Source organism: Ylistrum balloti, unplaced genomic scaffold (genome assembly GCF_031769215.1).
Source record: "Ylistrum balloti isolate Yb309-2 unplaced genomic scaffold, AGI_CSIRO_Ybal_v1 Utg370104, whole genome shotgun sequence".
Lineage (NCBI taxonomy): Eukaryota > Metazoa > Mollusca > Bivalvia > Pectinida > Pectinidae > Ylistrum > Ylistrum balloti.
The window spans coordinates 1,305,835-1,323,379 of NW_026782129.1; the positions used below are offsets into that span (position 1 = coordinate 1,305,835).

Consider the following 17,545-nt stretch of genomic DNA (forward strand, 5'->3'; position numbering starts at 1 on the left):
CCAAGTCAAAATGATTGGCATAGCAGACTGTCAGCTCTCTCCATCTCACTCAAAAAATAAACATTTCTTTATTGAATTTGAAAAACATTGAAAAACATCATCCAAGAAAAAACAGGATAAACCAAATGTGAAAACTAAAACTAATAATAGTTTCTGAGAGACATGACGTGTATTAAAACTACACATGCTAAATATCCCTCAGTCAAGTCATATACCCAGTGTATTTCTTGCAGGTTCAGTTTCTATGAATGATCAACAGAAAAATGATCAAAGAAAGTCTCACCACTAGCACTGAATCGAATTGGTTCCTACCAAACACCGGTATGTGGCAGTATATAATTTCGATTAGTATTTTATTATTTAGGAAGTGACCACGAAGTGTTAAAATGAGATGTCAATGACTATTTGGCAATCGTTAAATAAATATCAATTGAAAATGTCTATTTTCATTACCAAAACCCCGCGCAGCTGAACTGCCATATTGTCTCCACATTCTGCACAATTTTTGTTTTAATCGTTCACGACAATATCAATTTATCATAACGTACCACTGTTTCCCGACCAGATCAGTTGCTATACTACCGATTGTAGGATGAAGTGATTTTTCCCTTTGAAAATTCCGCCACTTTCCTTATGATGTCATTGAGAAGTTTTCTCATCAAAGCGCTTAGCATGAATAGATTCTTACAATTCAAACGTCTTTGTGATCTGATGAAGTATCGGAGCTCTCCTACAGGAAGTTAGCATTAGTCAACGGATGAAAATAAAAAAAGAAATGATTGCTGAGAAAATTCTATAAATTTGAAGTATTCAGGTGACATTTACTACACGAACTACTTATGGTGTTTTTAACAAATGGTATCCCATGTCCCAGTCAATTTACCTCGTTTGGTTGAGATTTGAGATAAAAGAGTCCAAACAGGGCTTGGAACACCTCGAGTATTCTGGTGAGTTCTGCTAGTCTGTCATGATCAGGTAATCTAGTAATACTAATAGCAGAGTAATGGTGAACAAGACGCAAAATGCAACGAGGCTGTCATTCGTAATAGATTTTCTATGTGTAAGTTTTGTGATAAGAGGGGAAATATATGCCACTAAAATCAACAAGTCCACATCAGCTGATTATGGTCGCAAATAAATGTTACAATTCATGATCAGTGTGGCCACATTATCTGTTAAAGAAATATCATCTCATAATTCACATAATTATCCGTTTGATTGACATTCGTTTCCGTTTTCATCTCTTGGAAAATATAAACCTTTCTCTGAGTTTCTTCTATACACTTAGAAAGTATGAAAGATATAAATTGTAGACATACAGTATATTTTCATGTTTTAAACAGATAAAAACGTAGCTTATCAATTTATATCAGGATGCTATTCATGCGTGTGCAAGACAATCTTAAATCGCCAATCAGGGGATAAAAAAAATCCAAACATGTCACATATTGTAGCACATGATAATCAACACACAGCTGGTATATATAGTCTGTGTTATATATATTCTGATATATATTCATAATTTTCTGTAATGGATGACAGTCACAGTCAAATGTGGTATGTATCTATATCTAGTTAACCAGTACTTGGAAAAGTCTGATGATGTTAATGTTTTTTTTTTAATTTATGATGCTAAAAAGTAAATAGGAACCCTAAGATAGCCAATATGATGCAGGGCAGCCAATAACAATATCAAAATAATTTCTCCTAGACCCTGTAAGTTATGGTTGGTTCCTCAATTCTTTACTGGTATTATCAAGTTTATTTCAGTAGACACAATTGAATGCTCTCACAGGATTTATATTGTATGTATGTACAATGTAACATTCATACTCTTTTAAAGCATAAAATCCATGGCTTACAATTTTCATAAGATATAATATTGGAATAGAAAGGAAGTAAAAACACCAGGAAACATTATTTTTCAGTCCATGGTAATATGACAGAAATCAATGTTGTAAAGGCAATACTGATGTTCTCTAAAAATCTGTTTTTTATCTAGCTCCAGGTTATTCGCTGAATGAGGAGTTGCAACAAAAGTCTAAGAAAACTTATGCTGAATCCTTATCTGGCTCCTCTTCATCACAAGAGAGAGAGGACAACCCACAGACAAAGGAAGACCTGGTGAAGGAGTGCCAAGGAAACAGAAAGTTCTCTGACATTACAATAGAGACATATTACTATGGTACAGGGTTCATTGTAATATTACTGAATAATATTTTTTTAAATGTGGAGAGACAAGAAAAAAATTTTGGAATTTTCTTTGTCTTATTCTCTTCTCAATGTCTGTGTATGTCATTTCATGGTGAAGTGTATATAAGTGTGTAGTGTTGTGTCATTATTTTCTGTTTAAGTACAGAGTAGTAGGTTGATAATGACTTAGTTATAAATATAGTTCTGACATATTAAACTAGGGGTGTCAGTTTTCCATAGCACAAAGCATGTGTATATGATTATTTTATGAACCCCTCAACAGATACACTTCATACTCACATCATAGTATCATAAAGTTTAACACCTAATAGACTTTGATGGTCATCTGTCAAGCATCAAAGATTGTTCACAATAGCTTTTGAAATGAAAACGTCAGGGTATGTGGTTATATCTATGTAAGCCCTGTCCTTTTTGTTTGGTTGATGAAGATATAATAGAATGACAATGCTGAGATATTTAAGAATTTGTTACAGAAAATATGGAGGAAAACAAAGAAGAAAAATACGATTTGCATCTAAATAGAGTCAATCAAGGCTCAGAATCACCAACTGATGTAGTACCTAAGCAATTTGACAGGAAATCTAGTTCTAGGGAACCAGAACTGACCAGATCCAGAGAGGGATCAGAGTCTTCAACAGCTTCCTTGGGTGGTGCTAACAAGATGGGGCCAAAGGAGGCTTACTTTCGACCCATCCGATCTTACATGGATGAAGGCCCAGGACCAGCACCCTCTCCACCACGGTCCTATGGAGATGAAGGTCCAGGACCAGCACCTTCTCCAACCAATGGAGCCTCCTCTCGGCCTGGCAGCGGAAGGAAAAGTCACAGTCCTTCTGCTCGGTACCCAGCCACTATTCACTTTTACTCAGGAAATCCTGCAGTTGAATGCATCCAGGGTGTGCTGCATCTGTATAAGGACAAGTGAGTTTATTTTGTGTATTGATAAGTTCCTATATTAGCAAGTCAGCTCTTCTTAGATTTGGTAATGACTGGCATATACAAGATAAAATGCTCATGAAAATCATACAGTGGATTAAACAAATATATAGTATTCAAATGGGGTTTTGGGAAATTTTTATTACTATATAATTGTATAATCATTTTTTTTTTTTTTTTGGTTGAGCTAAGACATTTAACATGTGTTCTATTCTGAAAATGTAAACACTTTTATGTCATGTCATTTCAATTAAGATTAATGAAACTGTGCTTGTGCAAAAAATGTTAATATTTTTAGCTCACCTGATGACCCATGATGTCAAAGTTGGCCCTGGGAACATGGATATGTCTTTGAATTAGTTGAAATCCCCACCCCATAATCATATATAGCATTGCAGGAGGTCAAGAGACAAACATTATCATGATGTAAAAATTAGCCCTGAGGCCTGGCCCATTCCCAGTGACTTAGTTTCCTTGGTAATATCTTTGAAGCAGTGAAGATCTCCACCCCATTACCATTTGTAGCAAAGTTGTTGATAAGAGATAAACACAATCATGGTGTGAGAATTGGCCCTTAAGACTGGCCCATACCTGCGAGACATAGCTTCTTGGCTGTATCTTTGAAACAGTCAGCTGAGATCCCCACCCCATAACCATAGAAAATTATGCTTGGCATCAAAAGATAAACATTATTATGATGCATGAATTGACCCTGGGGCCTGACCCCACTCTTAGGGACTCAGTTTCTTGGTAATATCTTTGAAACAGTAGAGATCCCTGCCCCTAAACCATAAATAGTAATGCTAGGCATCAAGAGATTATCACATTAATTATGTAAGAACTGTGTAATTTCTGGGTTTTATCTTTGAATCAGTTGAAATCCCCACCCAATAACCATATATAGAATTGCCTTGCATCAAGAGATAAACACATTCCTGATTTAAGAATTGAATCTTGGGCATGGCACATCAAGGAGCTTAATTTCTGAGTCATATTTTTAACACAGTTGAGACACCAACAAAACAACCATATAAACTTTTACTGGGCATCAAAAGAGAAAGACAGTCATGATGTAAGAAATTACCCATTGGTCTTGTGCAACCAAAGAGCTTAAGTGACTGAGCTGTAATTTGGAAATGCTCATACTATTGGCATGTATACCATTGCAAGGCTTTAAGGTCCAGACGAGCAATACAGGCCCTATGAGCCTTTTGAAAATGTGTTGGCCCAAGCAGAGCCTTAGTGAACACTCACATAATCTACTACAACTAGCATACTTTTGTTTGTTTATTTGCAATGTGTATATGTAGAAAATTGCTTTAACAAAAAATAAATCATGTTTCAGTAAATACTGTGATGAAGCAATGTAAAATTTTCAATGTTTGATAACAAGTTTTTATCTAATACAAAGAAATATTTATCAAGTACTTGGATCACATGGTCTGAATGCTTACAGTAAGCCGACACCTGTAAAGGGAGACCACCTACGTAGTGAGTTGATCTGTATGCTGTCTGTTCCTGGGGCATACACTGTCCATGATCTCCTCAAGTTTACTGCCCCAGTCAGGTATACAACTGAAGCTTTATTTATGTCCTGATGCTGTAAATAGATCAAAATTAACGATAAAATCAGAAAATTGTAATGCTTCCTAAGTGTTCCTTTTGAATTTCTGAGTAGAGATTTATGGAAAAGCAACCTTTCCATAGCTATTCAATTTCAAATTATGTTAGAGTTGTTGAATTTGTATGAGTGTCTACCAATATTGCTGTTTTGGTTGATAAGAAATGAGTGCAATTTTGATATGTATACCATATGTATCGTCAACTTACTGTTATCGTACTTGAAACTTATTCTTTGTGAGTTGGTAACAAGTTTCTGTCCAGTTTTTCTTTGAAATCTTTCCACTTCAAATTTACTCTAGCAACTGAATAATAAAATGGTCTTTCATTAACAATTTCTTATTGGCATTCATGGCTTTGTGAATTCTTCTTCTTGTCTTATTACAAATCTGTGAATGGTATTCAATGTATAGTTATTATGATTCTACAGCCCTTTTAAATTTCCTTCATATCTTTCATGCAAATATGGGAAAAGTCTTATGGTAGTGTTTTCCTTTTCTTTCTTTCTTTTTCTTTTTTGTAAATGAGATGAAAAAATGGAATGATTTATTATTTGCAGTGAAGGAATTGAGTACATGAGGATTATAAGAGATCCAAGTCCTAACCAGTTTATGGTACTTGTCAAGTTCAGGAGTCAGGTTTGTAGCACATAAACAGTAGTGTAACACATAAACAGTAGAACTTTAATATTATTTAATAATACTGTATAAATATATGTTAGAAAACATTTAATCCATTAAGTGTAATGCCTAAATCTGTGATTCTTTAACTGCTAGTCAAGGTTCTGCTTACTTAAGTAATACTTTCAGTCCTCATTTCTGTTAAAAAAACAAACCCATTGTCCAGCAAAACTTTCTACTTCTCAGCTTAGCATTTTTAAAGGGAAATATTTTGAATTGTTTTCTGTTCTGAGTAAGATGATAAAACCGAGGTTATGATATGTTTGTTTTGTTAGGATCAAGCAGATGAATTCTTCACCACCTACAACAACTCACCTTACAATTCCATAGAACCAGACATCTGCCACCTCATCTATGTCGCCAGGGTCGAAACCATGAAAGACATTGAAGTAAGACTGATATCAATTGTATATGTTTCCATTGTGAGGGGCATGAAAGTTCAGTCAGTTAGGGGGTTGGACAACATAACCTCAGGTGAAAATCCGAGGTGCATGTGCATGGTATAAAGCTTCCTTTCCATGTTGTTATATGTCTTTGAGGAAGCTAAGAAATGGATTGACCTGTGCTGATGTAGTGGTGTCCTTGGTTAAGACACTTTACCCTAATTATTCTTGATTGTATGCCACATGCCTGCTGTATGTTAATCAGTGAGATAACCGCCAGTTTCTACAAGGATATTGTGTCTCAGAATGACCCTGGCTATTCATTGGGTGATCAACCCTGCAATCAGACAAAAAGTTCCAGTAAGATACCCCACCCCTTAAACCACAGCACTTTGAAAGAGGCATTCATGCAGTGGTTGTCATATCTGTCTGTCTGATATAACAATAATCCTCAGTTATTCAATTTTACTTTGACCCATATTATCATGACATTGAAGTTGTTTCAAGGTCATTTATGACACACAGTCATCAAACTTTACATTGTAAATGGTCACATAGAAGTATTATCATATTTTATCTTAGAAAAGTGAAAGAATGAGAATACTTTCAGTTTCTGTTTATTTCTTTTTTATCGTATCTGTTTTGGGCTCGTCTGTTCACAGCTGTGATATCATGTAAAGACTGTGAAACTTCAGTCTCAGATAAAGATCTGAGGTGTATAGTTTGATGGTCCCTCCTCAGTGTGGTTTGTGTTTCTCAGAAAGCTGAGATCATGAATGTCCTGTGCTGTATTGATTGTATCATTTTAAAGACACTCTATCCCAGTTGCTTTGGATAGTATGCAACAGGCCACATAGGTGTAGCCAACAGCTACAGAAAGTAGACCCTGTCTCAAAATCAACTTAGCTGTGAAGGGGGCTTTACATTTGTCAAACCAGTGATGTTTTACAAACATTTACAGGGTAGAAGGTGAATCAGGTGTAATCACAACATAACAAAACATCTTTATACATTTTCCTAAGAGGTCTGTGTTTACTATAAACATGTACACTACACAAGCCCTTGCATGACTTATCCCTCATTCTACCTGTGGTATGACATCACACATGTAGCTTGTGTGACATAGCACTTGACCTGTATAACACTCCTATTCCAAATATGCAAGGTTTTTCCATGATGGCGTTTGGAACTTCATATATCATGGGTTTATATTTTCAGTGGTACCCACTTTCACTATTTTTTAATTGTTTTGATATCACCTCCAACGGTTTATAAATAGACTCCAATCAACTTAAGTATGTTTTAATGTTATCTTTGCATAATTATCAAGTTTTCCTAGAAACTTTCTGAATCATGTAAAATTTGCCAAATGATACGTACATATTGGGGTTTTCAACTTGACTAAACTGTGTTATAAGGCTTAGATTTCTATCATTTGTTACTGTATTGTAAAATTTTGAAATTTCATTATAACAGGGTGCCTGTCTGCCTACCCCGGGAGTTACAGAGTTGCCCTGTTGTCCTGTGTGCCTGGAGAGAATGGTATGTATAATATTGTATAAAAGATGGAATTGAAGTACTTAACTTGTAAAATTCAAGCTTATTACATGTCCATCTTATACTTGATCATGTCTTGATGCTAAAGAAACAGTGTTATATATATTGAGCTGTCTAAATGGTAATTTGATACATCAGTATCCAGTTATCAATCAAAGACAAAAAAAAGAACATTATTTGTAACTGAAGTTAATGATTTGTGCCTTTTTAAAAGGTTTGTATGAAAGGATCAATTTACAACACCCTTTTATCTTTTCAAGAAAACAGTTTATAAATACATATTTAGTAAAATAATTTAAATAGAAACTATTTCTATTACATAACACTGTATGTCTTTATCATACATGTATAAACTGTGATAAATAACCAGGACCTTAACTGTACAACTCTTTGTTGTCGCTTGACATGTTAGAGTGCGGTAGTTTTATCTGGCTCCAGGATCATGAAATGATCTTGTATCTAATACTGTCCTTAGGTCAACATGCTTATCACTGAAGATGTCATGAAAAGAGATGTCAAATGTGATTTGTTAAACATAACTACAATTAAAGATTATTTGATGATCCTCAGACTAGAACACTAAAGATGCTGTATTGTTTTGTAAGACGTGTCTATAGATGACCTTCACATGTTAGAGTTAGGTAGTTTTATCAGGACACTAAAGATGTTGTGTTGTTTTGTAGGACGAGTCTGTTGATGGTATCCTGACCATTCTATGTAACCATGCCTTTCATACTAACTGTCTGGAACAGTGGGGAGACACCAGGTATAAACTACACTACAAACTCTCGTCACATCTATATAGTAAAACATGTACTATTATACTGTGTGGAACAGTGGGGAGACACCAGGTATAAACTACACTACAAACTCTCGTCACATCTATATAGTAAAACATGTACTATTATACTGTGTGGAACAGTGGGGAGACACCAGGTATAAACTACAGTGGTGATACACCAGGTATAAACTACACTACAAACTCTCGTCACATCTATATAGTAAAACATGTACTATTATACTGTGTGGAACAGTGGGGAGACACCAGGTATAAACTACACTACAAACTCTCGTCACATCTATATAGTAAAACATGTACTATTATACGGTGTGGAACAGTGGGGAGACACCAGGTATAAACTACAAACTCTCGTCACATCTATATAGTTAAACATTTACTATTATACTGTGTGGAACAGTGGGGAGACACCAGGTATAAACTACACTACAAACTCTCGTCACATCTATATAGTAAAACATGTACTATTATATTGTGTGGAACAGTTGGGAGACACCAGGTATAAACTACAAACTCTCGTCACATCTATATAGTTAAACATTTACTATTATACTGTGTGGAACAATGGGGAGACACCAGGTATATCCTACACTACAAACTCTCGTCACATCTTTATAGTAAAACATGTACTATTATACTGTGTGGAACAGTTGGGAGACACCAGGTATAAACTACACTACAAACTCTCGTCACATCTATAGAGTAAAACATGTATTATTATACTGTGTGGAACAGTGGGGAGACACCAGGTATAAACTACACTACAAACTCTCGTCACATCTTTATAGTAAAACATGTACTATTAAACTATGTGGAAAAGTGGGGAGACACCAGGTATAAACTACACTACAAAATCTCATCACATCTATATAGTAAAGCATGTACTATTATACTGTGTGGAACAGTGGGGAGACACCAGGTATAAACTACAGTGGGGAGACACCAGGTATAAACTACACTACAAACTCTCGTCACATCTTTATAGTAAAACATGTACTATTAAACTATGTGGAACAGTGGGGAGACACCAGGTATAAACTACACTACAAAATCTCATCACATCTATATAGTAAAGCATGTACTATTATACTGTGTGGAACAGTGGGGAGACACCAGGTATAAACTACACTACAAACTCTCATCACATCTATATAGTAAAGCATGTACTATTATACTGTGTGGAACAGTGGGGAGACACCAGGTATAAAACAGTACACTACAAAATCTCGTCACATCTTTATAGTAAAACATGTACTATTATACTGTGTGGAACAGTGGGGAGACACCAGGTATAAACTACACTACAAACTCTCATCACATCTATATAGTAAAATATGTACTATTATACTGTTTGGAACAGTGGGGCGACACCAGGTATAAACTACAAACTCTCGTCACATCTTTATAGTAAAACATGTACTATTATACTGTGTGGAACAGTGGGGAGACACCAGGTATAAACTACAGTGGGGAGACACCAGGTATAAACTACAAACTCTCGTCACATCTATATAGTTAAACATTTACTATTATACAGTGTGGAACAGTGGGGAGACACCAGGTATAAACTACACTACAAACTCTCGTCACATCTATATAGTACAACATGTATTATTATACTGTGTGGAACAGTGGGGAGACACCAGGTATAAACTACAAACTCTCGTCACATCTATATAGTTAAACATTTACTATTATACTGTGTGGAACAGTGGGGAGACACCAGGTATAAACTACACTACAAACTCTCGTCACATCTTTATAGTAAAACATGTACTATTATATTGTGTGGAACAGTGGGGAGACACCAGGTATAAACTACAAACTCTTGTCACATCTGTATAGTTAAACATTTACTATTATACTGTGTGGAACAGTGGGGAGACACCAGGTATAAACTACACTACAAACTCTCGTCACATCTCTATAGTAAAACATTTACTATTATGCTTCAGAAATATCTGGCGACTGTAGAAATGTAGGCAGGAAGAGAAGAATGGAAAATTCATCAAAAGTTACCCCTTTTAGCACAAAATACCCAAAATAATGATTTTGTTAATGACAAATCTGTGTAATGTACTATTTTCTATATTTCTTTAACAAAACACCGCATTGTAATGATATTTTAAGTTGAATCTCCTACATAACTTGTATTTTCATGGAAATGCTGTAACAGAAAGTTTATTTGAGGGTGTTTTTTCCTTCAGGATAGTGAAAAATTTATAAATTGAGAATGCAGTTAGTGAAATAGAAAAAATATTATTAATCCATTACTTTTGTGAAAGATGCACCCCTTTTGCTTCAATCTTTGGAAAAATGCATATAATTCAAGTTATCATTAGAAAAAATGACTATATAGTATGTTGAGTCACAAGGATATTTTTGTGCTGTGAAATTTTTTGTGAAAATCTCCAAAATTTACCTTTTGCAATTTTTGTTGATTACTTTTTTTACATGTAGGTACAGTCAGTCTTGTATCTGTTATTGATAACAGAGTTATATTATGGATGTTATATTTTCCAGCTGTCCTGTATGTAGGTACAGTCAGACTTAGGTCTGTAATTGATAATAGAGGTATATTATGGATGTTATATTTTCCAGCTGTCCTGTATGTAGGTACAGTCAGACTTAGGTCTGTAATTGATAATAGAGGTATATTATGGATGTTATATTTTCCAGCTGTCCTGTGTGTAGGTACAGTCAGACTCCAGAAGAGTCAGCCAATCACAGATGTATGAAATGTTCTTCACAGGAAGTGAGTAACATCACCATTACTACTGTGTTATTCCTGAAACAAACCAAAAAAGACAATATAGTAGTTATGACTTAACCAGTGTTGCTTATTGTTGGATGTTAAACCATATATCATATCATACACGATTTAAGTAATGACTGTATAAGTTGTTGTGTCAGAAACTCTACCATGTCTATACTGTTGATACAAAATTATTTCAGATCTATTGTGAAGGCATAGATGATGTAGACTTGTATTTGTGATCTGTCAACTGACAATACAGTCCTTTGATGAAACTATGATAATAGTGTTAATTCAACAGCCTTGATCAATGTATGTTGATCTCTGCCCTTTATATTACATCCTTAACATTGTACATAATAACTTTGAACTTGTGTGTTACCTCCTTGACCTTGTATGTAATAACTTTGACCTTGTTTTAACATCATCTTATACCATTGTATATTACAATCTTAACCTTGTATATTACAACCTAGGTCATAGTATGTAACAGACTTAACCTTTACAGTTACATCATTCACCATTGCGTATCACAGCCTTGACCTTGTATGTTACAGCCTTGACCTTGTATGTTTCAGAGTTTATGGATATGTTTGATTTGTGGTCACATCGGATGTGGACGTTACGTTGGTCTGCATGCTTACAAGTCAGTATAACTTTAAGTAAATTTTAGAAATAAAGTTTTCCTTGTCTTAACATTGATATTGACCATCATCATTGACTTTCAGAATAAGATATATTTATGAATAAGTGTATAACAGAATTTATATACATAACCATTATAAAAAAGAAGTTATGTTAACTGTAAGTTATCAAACTTTTTAGGATCTTTTAATCAGAACAATAAAAAAACTCATGAAATTTATGATATATCCTTATAGAATGACCTTGATTTTCACCTTAAACTTTCAGGCATTTTCAAGAGACCCAGCATACATACTCCATGCAGTTGGGTCACAACCAGGTGTGGGATTATGCTGGGGACAACTATGTCCATCGTTTAGTTCAGAGTAAGGGTGACGGAAAACTTGTACAGGTTGGAGAAGGTGGCAGTAGTCAGGTCCAGGGAGAGAAACTTGACTCCCTGAGTTTAGAGGTGGGTAAATTGTTTACAAGTGAGAAAGTTAACTCACTTGAGTAGATTTGGGTAATTTGACACATTGAGTCTAGAAGTGGGTAATTTCACTCCCTGGAACTAGAGGTCGATTAATTGACTAATTGAGTCCTTGGATAATTTAACCGCTTGAACCTAGAGGTTGTTAATTTGGCTCCGGGAGTCAAGAGGTGGATAAGTCCTCTCAATGAGCCTGGAGGTGAATTTAATTGTTATAAGAAGATGTTGGAATACTCAGGGATTATACAGAGCTCTTAATACTATTCTGCTTCAATTTCATATTATTGATATTTCCCAATAGTTGCGTATGTTTTTGTTTATCTTGCAGTATACATACCTACTTACAAGTCAGTTGGAGTCCCAGCGTTTCTATTTTGAAGAGAAGATGAACTTTGTAGAACAAGAGGCTTTAGAAAGGGTAAGATTGAAGGAAATTCTTTAATGTTTGATATTAAGTTAGGGGCCGCAGTGGTAGAGTTGTTAAGGCATCTGGCCATCTGGATCATGAGCCCTCCTCCTCTGGGTGGCAGGTTTGAGGTCGACATGTGGCAGTCACCAGGTATTGGCCGCAGGTCAGTGGTTTTTCTCTGGGAACGCTTGATTTCATCCACCATCCAAATCTGGCATGTTGGTTGTTTATAATACATAAAGCAAAAATAAACTATATATTTAGTATGCTCAGGGTTCCTCATCACAAGAATTTTTTTCTTATTTTTGCCTGGTGTTACGTTTGTCCTAAAAACACCAAAATTATACCTTTCTTTTTTTTACATTTAATTGACCAAGACAAGACATACATAACATTATAAATGTATCCTCACACGGGATGGCTCTCATACTAACACACATCATTCACACTTCTCATATTCCAGAATATGAAATACTTGTACACACATATACACACATACTTTAAGTCTTTTGTTCAACTGAATAATGAATTACAATCATTTTCTTGATCAGGATTCAACTACAATACATTTCCTAGCACAGTAAACTGTGTTTTTGTAAGACACACACACAAACACACAAAAAAGATAGGAAAAAAAGGTAAAACAAAATCTTAGCACAACATAACACTCACTTCTGTAGAATTTTATCCTGATATTAATTATCCCTATTCAAACTGTATTACCATTGTCATTTAACGTACATCACTTTACCTTGCATACAAGATACATTCCTACTTTTTACACATACATACACATATATATGTAGTGTCTAAACTCTGTGTGACGGGATATCCTGGGGAGCTTGGTCAGAAGGCAAGACCAGACTGTGTCATCTCTGCTAATATGTATTGCATTTTCACATACTTGGTAATTGAAAAGCGAGTATGATTATTGTAAGAGGAGGGGAACAAGATTTCTCTATGTTCAATGCATCCTTAAAACATCACCATTTTGTTTGAAAAATTGTTTTTATTATTTTTTATGGCTAGCCATTTTTCAATTCTCATTGTCTTACTGAATAAAATTTTACAATTATCAAAGTTTGGTACACACTCTTTCTTTCGACAATAATAAATGTGATGTTTAAATATTAAAAAAATGATTTAAACAAGGCCAAAACTTTGGATTTCTAACAAAAAGTCTACATCTTAAAAGGATAAAAAATTAAATTGATTTTTGTATGGTCTGTACCAAGCAGTAAATTATTCAATAAGTTGGACTATGAAATAACACTCTGTAAAGACGTGTCCCACTGTTTCGGGTTCTCTTTCACAAAAGGTACAAAGTTGACTAGTTATATTTATTATATATATTATATATATATATATATTATATTAAAGTATATTATATTATATTATATTATATTATATTAAAGTATATTATATTACATTATATTATATTATATTATATCAAAGTATATATATTATATTATATATATTATAATTTTCATGTTAAAATACCTCAAACTTTGTCAGACTTTTTATTTTCACCCAATTACTAAAAAGTCGAAAATTCAACTATAGCACTAAAGTTTCCTTGTAGTACATGTGAAGAAGATAAACCTAAAAAAACAATAGAGATAAAGTCTGTTATTGTTATACTGGAATATATCGGTCTATCAAGGCTTAAAATCGGGTCTGTGTCCAGAACCAAATACCAAACTAAAATTCAGACCTTATTTTGCTGACATTTTGCATGTTGGAAGAAAACATGTTCAACAAAATTATTTATTTAGCATCATGTTTTCTGTAAGTTGATTGTATGACCAGAATGTCTGCTGTTAGTTAGATTTAAGTGTTTTGCCCTGTTTCCATCATCTATATTGCTAATTGGTGACGGTTTCAGAGATAATCACCTTAATGAAACAGTGGTCAGACAAAATGGTGACTTTTCAATGTGTTTTTTTTTATGGCAGATACAACAGCTTGAAAAGCGACACCAAGAAAATTTTAATGAATATCAACAGGTTCAGCAAATGTTAGCAGAGACCCGCAAAGAAAAACAGGGACTGGAAAAAAAATCTTCTAATGTAAGTTTATGATTTATACAGACGAAAAAAGAAAAAAAAATTCCGAACTTCCGCATTCTTGGATTTTGAAGAAAAGTCATCGCTATTTTTTGGCTTTACCTCTCTAAATGGAATAGGTTTCTATTATTCACAGTTCAAATGAAAACATTGTTAATGTGAATAGATAAAGTTTATATCTAAAACATTGTAGTGTTTACCATGTTGGAATTAGGTGGGAAATTTAAGTGGACATTTTGTCATGGCGGGTAAGTGTAATACATGTGATTTTTTCCCCCACACCAGCTGCACAGTAGACTAACAAAGACACTTAAGGAGTTGCAAGAGGAGAAGGAAATGAATAAATGTTTACAGGAGAATCAAGGAGCCTGGCAGAAACGTGTGGAGATGCTTGAGGGTCAGGTTCGTACCCTGACTGTAGACAAGGAGAAGGTTAGTATTCATACAAATTTCTGATACCAGCTGTGAAGATTCTACCAAAATAAAAAAAAAACAAAGAAAAAAATAGATATTGATGTAAGAATATTTGGTATTGATCATTGAAATAGATTTCTGTATGTTTGATGTGCTTGGAAATATTGAATATGGTATATGAAACTAATATTTTTGCAATAGTTGTTCTTATATAAATACAGGAGAAAGTGTCATTGTCATAGTAATTGATATCTTGAAGATGTGAGAGCCTGACATGCACTTGTTGGAGTCTTTCACCATGTTTGGGTCATTAACCTTCTATTTATGGAATTAATTTTCATCAGGAGATCCAAGACCTTCAAGAACAATTAAGAGATGTGATGTTTTATCTGGAGGCACAGCAAAAACTGGCTTCCACAACAGCAGTGTCTCAGGCGGAAATACAAGAAGGTCATGTTGTTGTCGGGGCAACAGGATCAACTCCATCTCCTTCACACAAAAGAGGTAGAAAGAAGGACAGATAACTGTGATTTGGTACCTAATTGTGATATATATATTTCTATGATAATGGGAGAACTTTACTGCAATGTTTTGTTTTTTTGTTTGTTTAAATTATACACATTTCTCAGCTGCCAGAATTTTCCATAATATTGCTTTATTGATAACTGAAATGTGTTGAGGCATTATTTTAAAAGCATTTCACACCAAGTTGTCCATGATTAAAACTGAATTCTTGCAAAATATGTGTAAGTGTGTAACATTCTGAAATAAAAAGAAAAACAAGATAAGTGAATTTTTATGCTATAATGCGATGTCCATTACAGTATTCTGACATGTATTGTGTAGGCCAAAGATATCAGCAGATCTTGTCTTCAGTGGATAAATGTTTTTCCTTGCCATTGTTCATTTTCTAGAGAAACATTGTGATTAAATAGACATTGACAGAGAAAAGGCGGATGTTAATATTTTAGCAGAATATTACTTGTGTGTTGCTTGATTAGTTATTTCACTTTTTGTCTTTACTGCAAGCGGATAACTTATAAACAGTTTAAAAAGATATGTTCATGCATTTATTTTTGAGAATTATGATTTCAACTAGTGGGATTTGAAGGGGGAATGAGAGAAGGAAAGAATCTTAATTAAAAAATTTAAGAAAAGCTTCTTCTTTTTTTTTAAATAATTTTTTTAGCTCACTAGGCCCTAAGGGCATATTGAGCTTATGCTGTGGCGTGGTGTCCAGTGTCAGCGTTTTTTTTTTAAAAGAACCTACTCAAAATAACCAATGGACCAAATGTTTTGATATTTGGTTGGTATGTTTCTTGGATAAAGCATGATAAAGTTTTCAAAAAGAAGTGACCTTGGCATTTATTCAAGGTCACAGGGGTAAAATTTGCACAATTAGGCCAAAAGGCATGATATTTGGCTGGTAATATATACCAGGTGCTTGCTGCAGGCCCATTGGACCTCTTGTTTTTACCTTGTCTTAATTCTTCATTCTTCAGTGTTCAAGAAAAATATTGTGATGAAATAGACATTGGTTGAACAAAAGCAGTTAGTATTTTAGCAGAATATTATTTGTGTGTTGGCTGAACAGTTATTTCACTTTTGTTTTTGCTTTGGGCGACACCTCATAGGTTTTGTAGATGAATGAGAGAAGAGAAGAATCTTGATACAAAGAATGAGAAAACCTTGGTTTTTTATATGTATTTTTTTAATTGCAATGAAAAGATTCGGCAGTAATGAAAACTTGGACAAACAAGTAGGTTGCTCAATGTTATACATTCCTGATTTGTTTACAAGGCAATGATTGGCTGATTGTGTTTCATGCTATTATATAAAGATTGCTGTGCCCTGAAAATTTTTAATCCATAATCAGTGACAAAGTTTCTATGAAAGATATCTTATTGTAATTGTCTTAATGAAAATATCTAGTTTTACACACCATCAAAAGTAATTGACAGGGTATATTATAGTATGACATTGTCTGTTTTATTTGTCATGCAGTTTTCAACCAATCTTTCTCTAACATTGTAAACTCAAAACTCAAACACAGTAATATGATTCAACAATTTTTGATTGAGTTATTGCCCTTTGTTTTATTTCCTTGTTCCTGAGATTTTTTTTACCAATTTCTCTAAAACTTTGACAGCTTTATAACTATAACATGACATAAAAAATTGTTTTCCTTAATTGTATTCTGATTTACAATTTTAGGAAGAGTAATCACCTTTTTTTTTAAAAACATTTCAGTCTTGTCCAGATATCTCCCCTCAGTTTCTATCTAATTTAAGACACTTGGGAGGATTGAACACCACAGCATGTGATTGTGTTCCTGCAATTTCAGCATTTTCTTTTCATCATATTTAAAACAGTTATTGCCATTTTTTTTCGGTTTAGAGAAATTTTTCTTCCAATCTTTTAAAACTTGGTATGTTTTAATTTATCATTAAAATATATAGCGCTATTTTTCTGCTCGATAGTTTAACTAAATATTACCATTTCCATATTTGTATTTTCATTACAAAAAAATTCTGTCATGTGGTACTCTTGTTAATATATTTCAATAATGGTGAGCAGATTTACACAAGTTTAAAAAAT

At 34.0% G+C, this 17,545-nt stretch overlaps 1 protein-coding gene across 2 annotated transcripts; it reads left to right on the forward strand.

Annotated features, from left to right (window-relative positions):
• The first annotated feature begins 820 nt into the window (after positions 1-820).
• LOC132550087 (BRCA1-associated protein-like) lies at positions 821-17,110 on the forward strand. 2 transcript variants are annotated; one of them, XM_060214101.1, is made up of 16 exons: positions 821-947; positions 2,003-2,185; positions 2,688-3,135; positions 4,607-4,717; positions 5,330-5,408; positions 5,726-5,839; positions 7,310-7,375; positions 8,074-8,156; positions 10,713-10,727; positions 10,884-10,944; positions 11,523-11,590; positions 11,857-12,040; positions 12,387-12,476; positions 14,423-14,536; positions 14,819-14,965; positions 15,292-17,110. In XM_060214101.1, the coding sequence occupies exons 1-16, from the start codon at positions 866-868 to the stop codon at positions 15,469-15,471; spliced, it is 2,025 nt and encodes a 674-aa protein (XP_060070084.1). In that variant the 5' UTR covers positions 821-865; the 3' UTR covers positions 15,472-17,110. The 2 variants fall into 2 exon arrangements, with proteins under 2 accessions (XP_060070084.1, XP_060070083.1); XM_060214100.1 differs by lacking the exon at positions 10,713-10,727 and having other exon boundaries at positions 10,869-10,944.
• Positions 17,111-17,545: the final 435 nt, after the last annotated feature.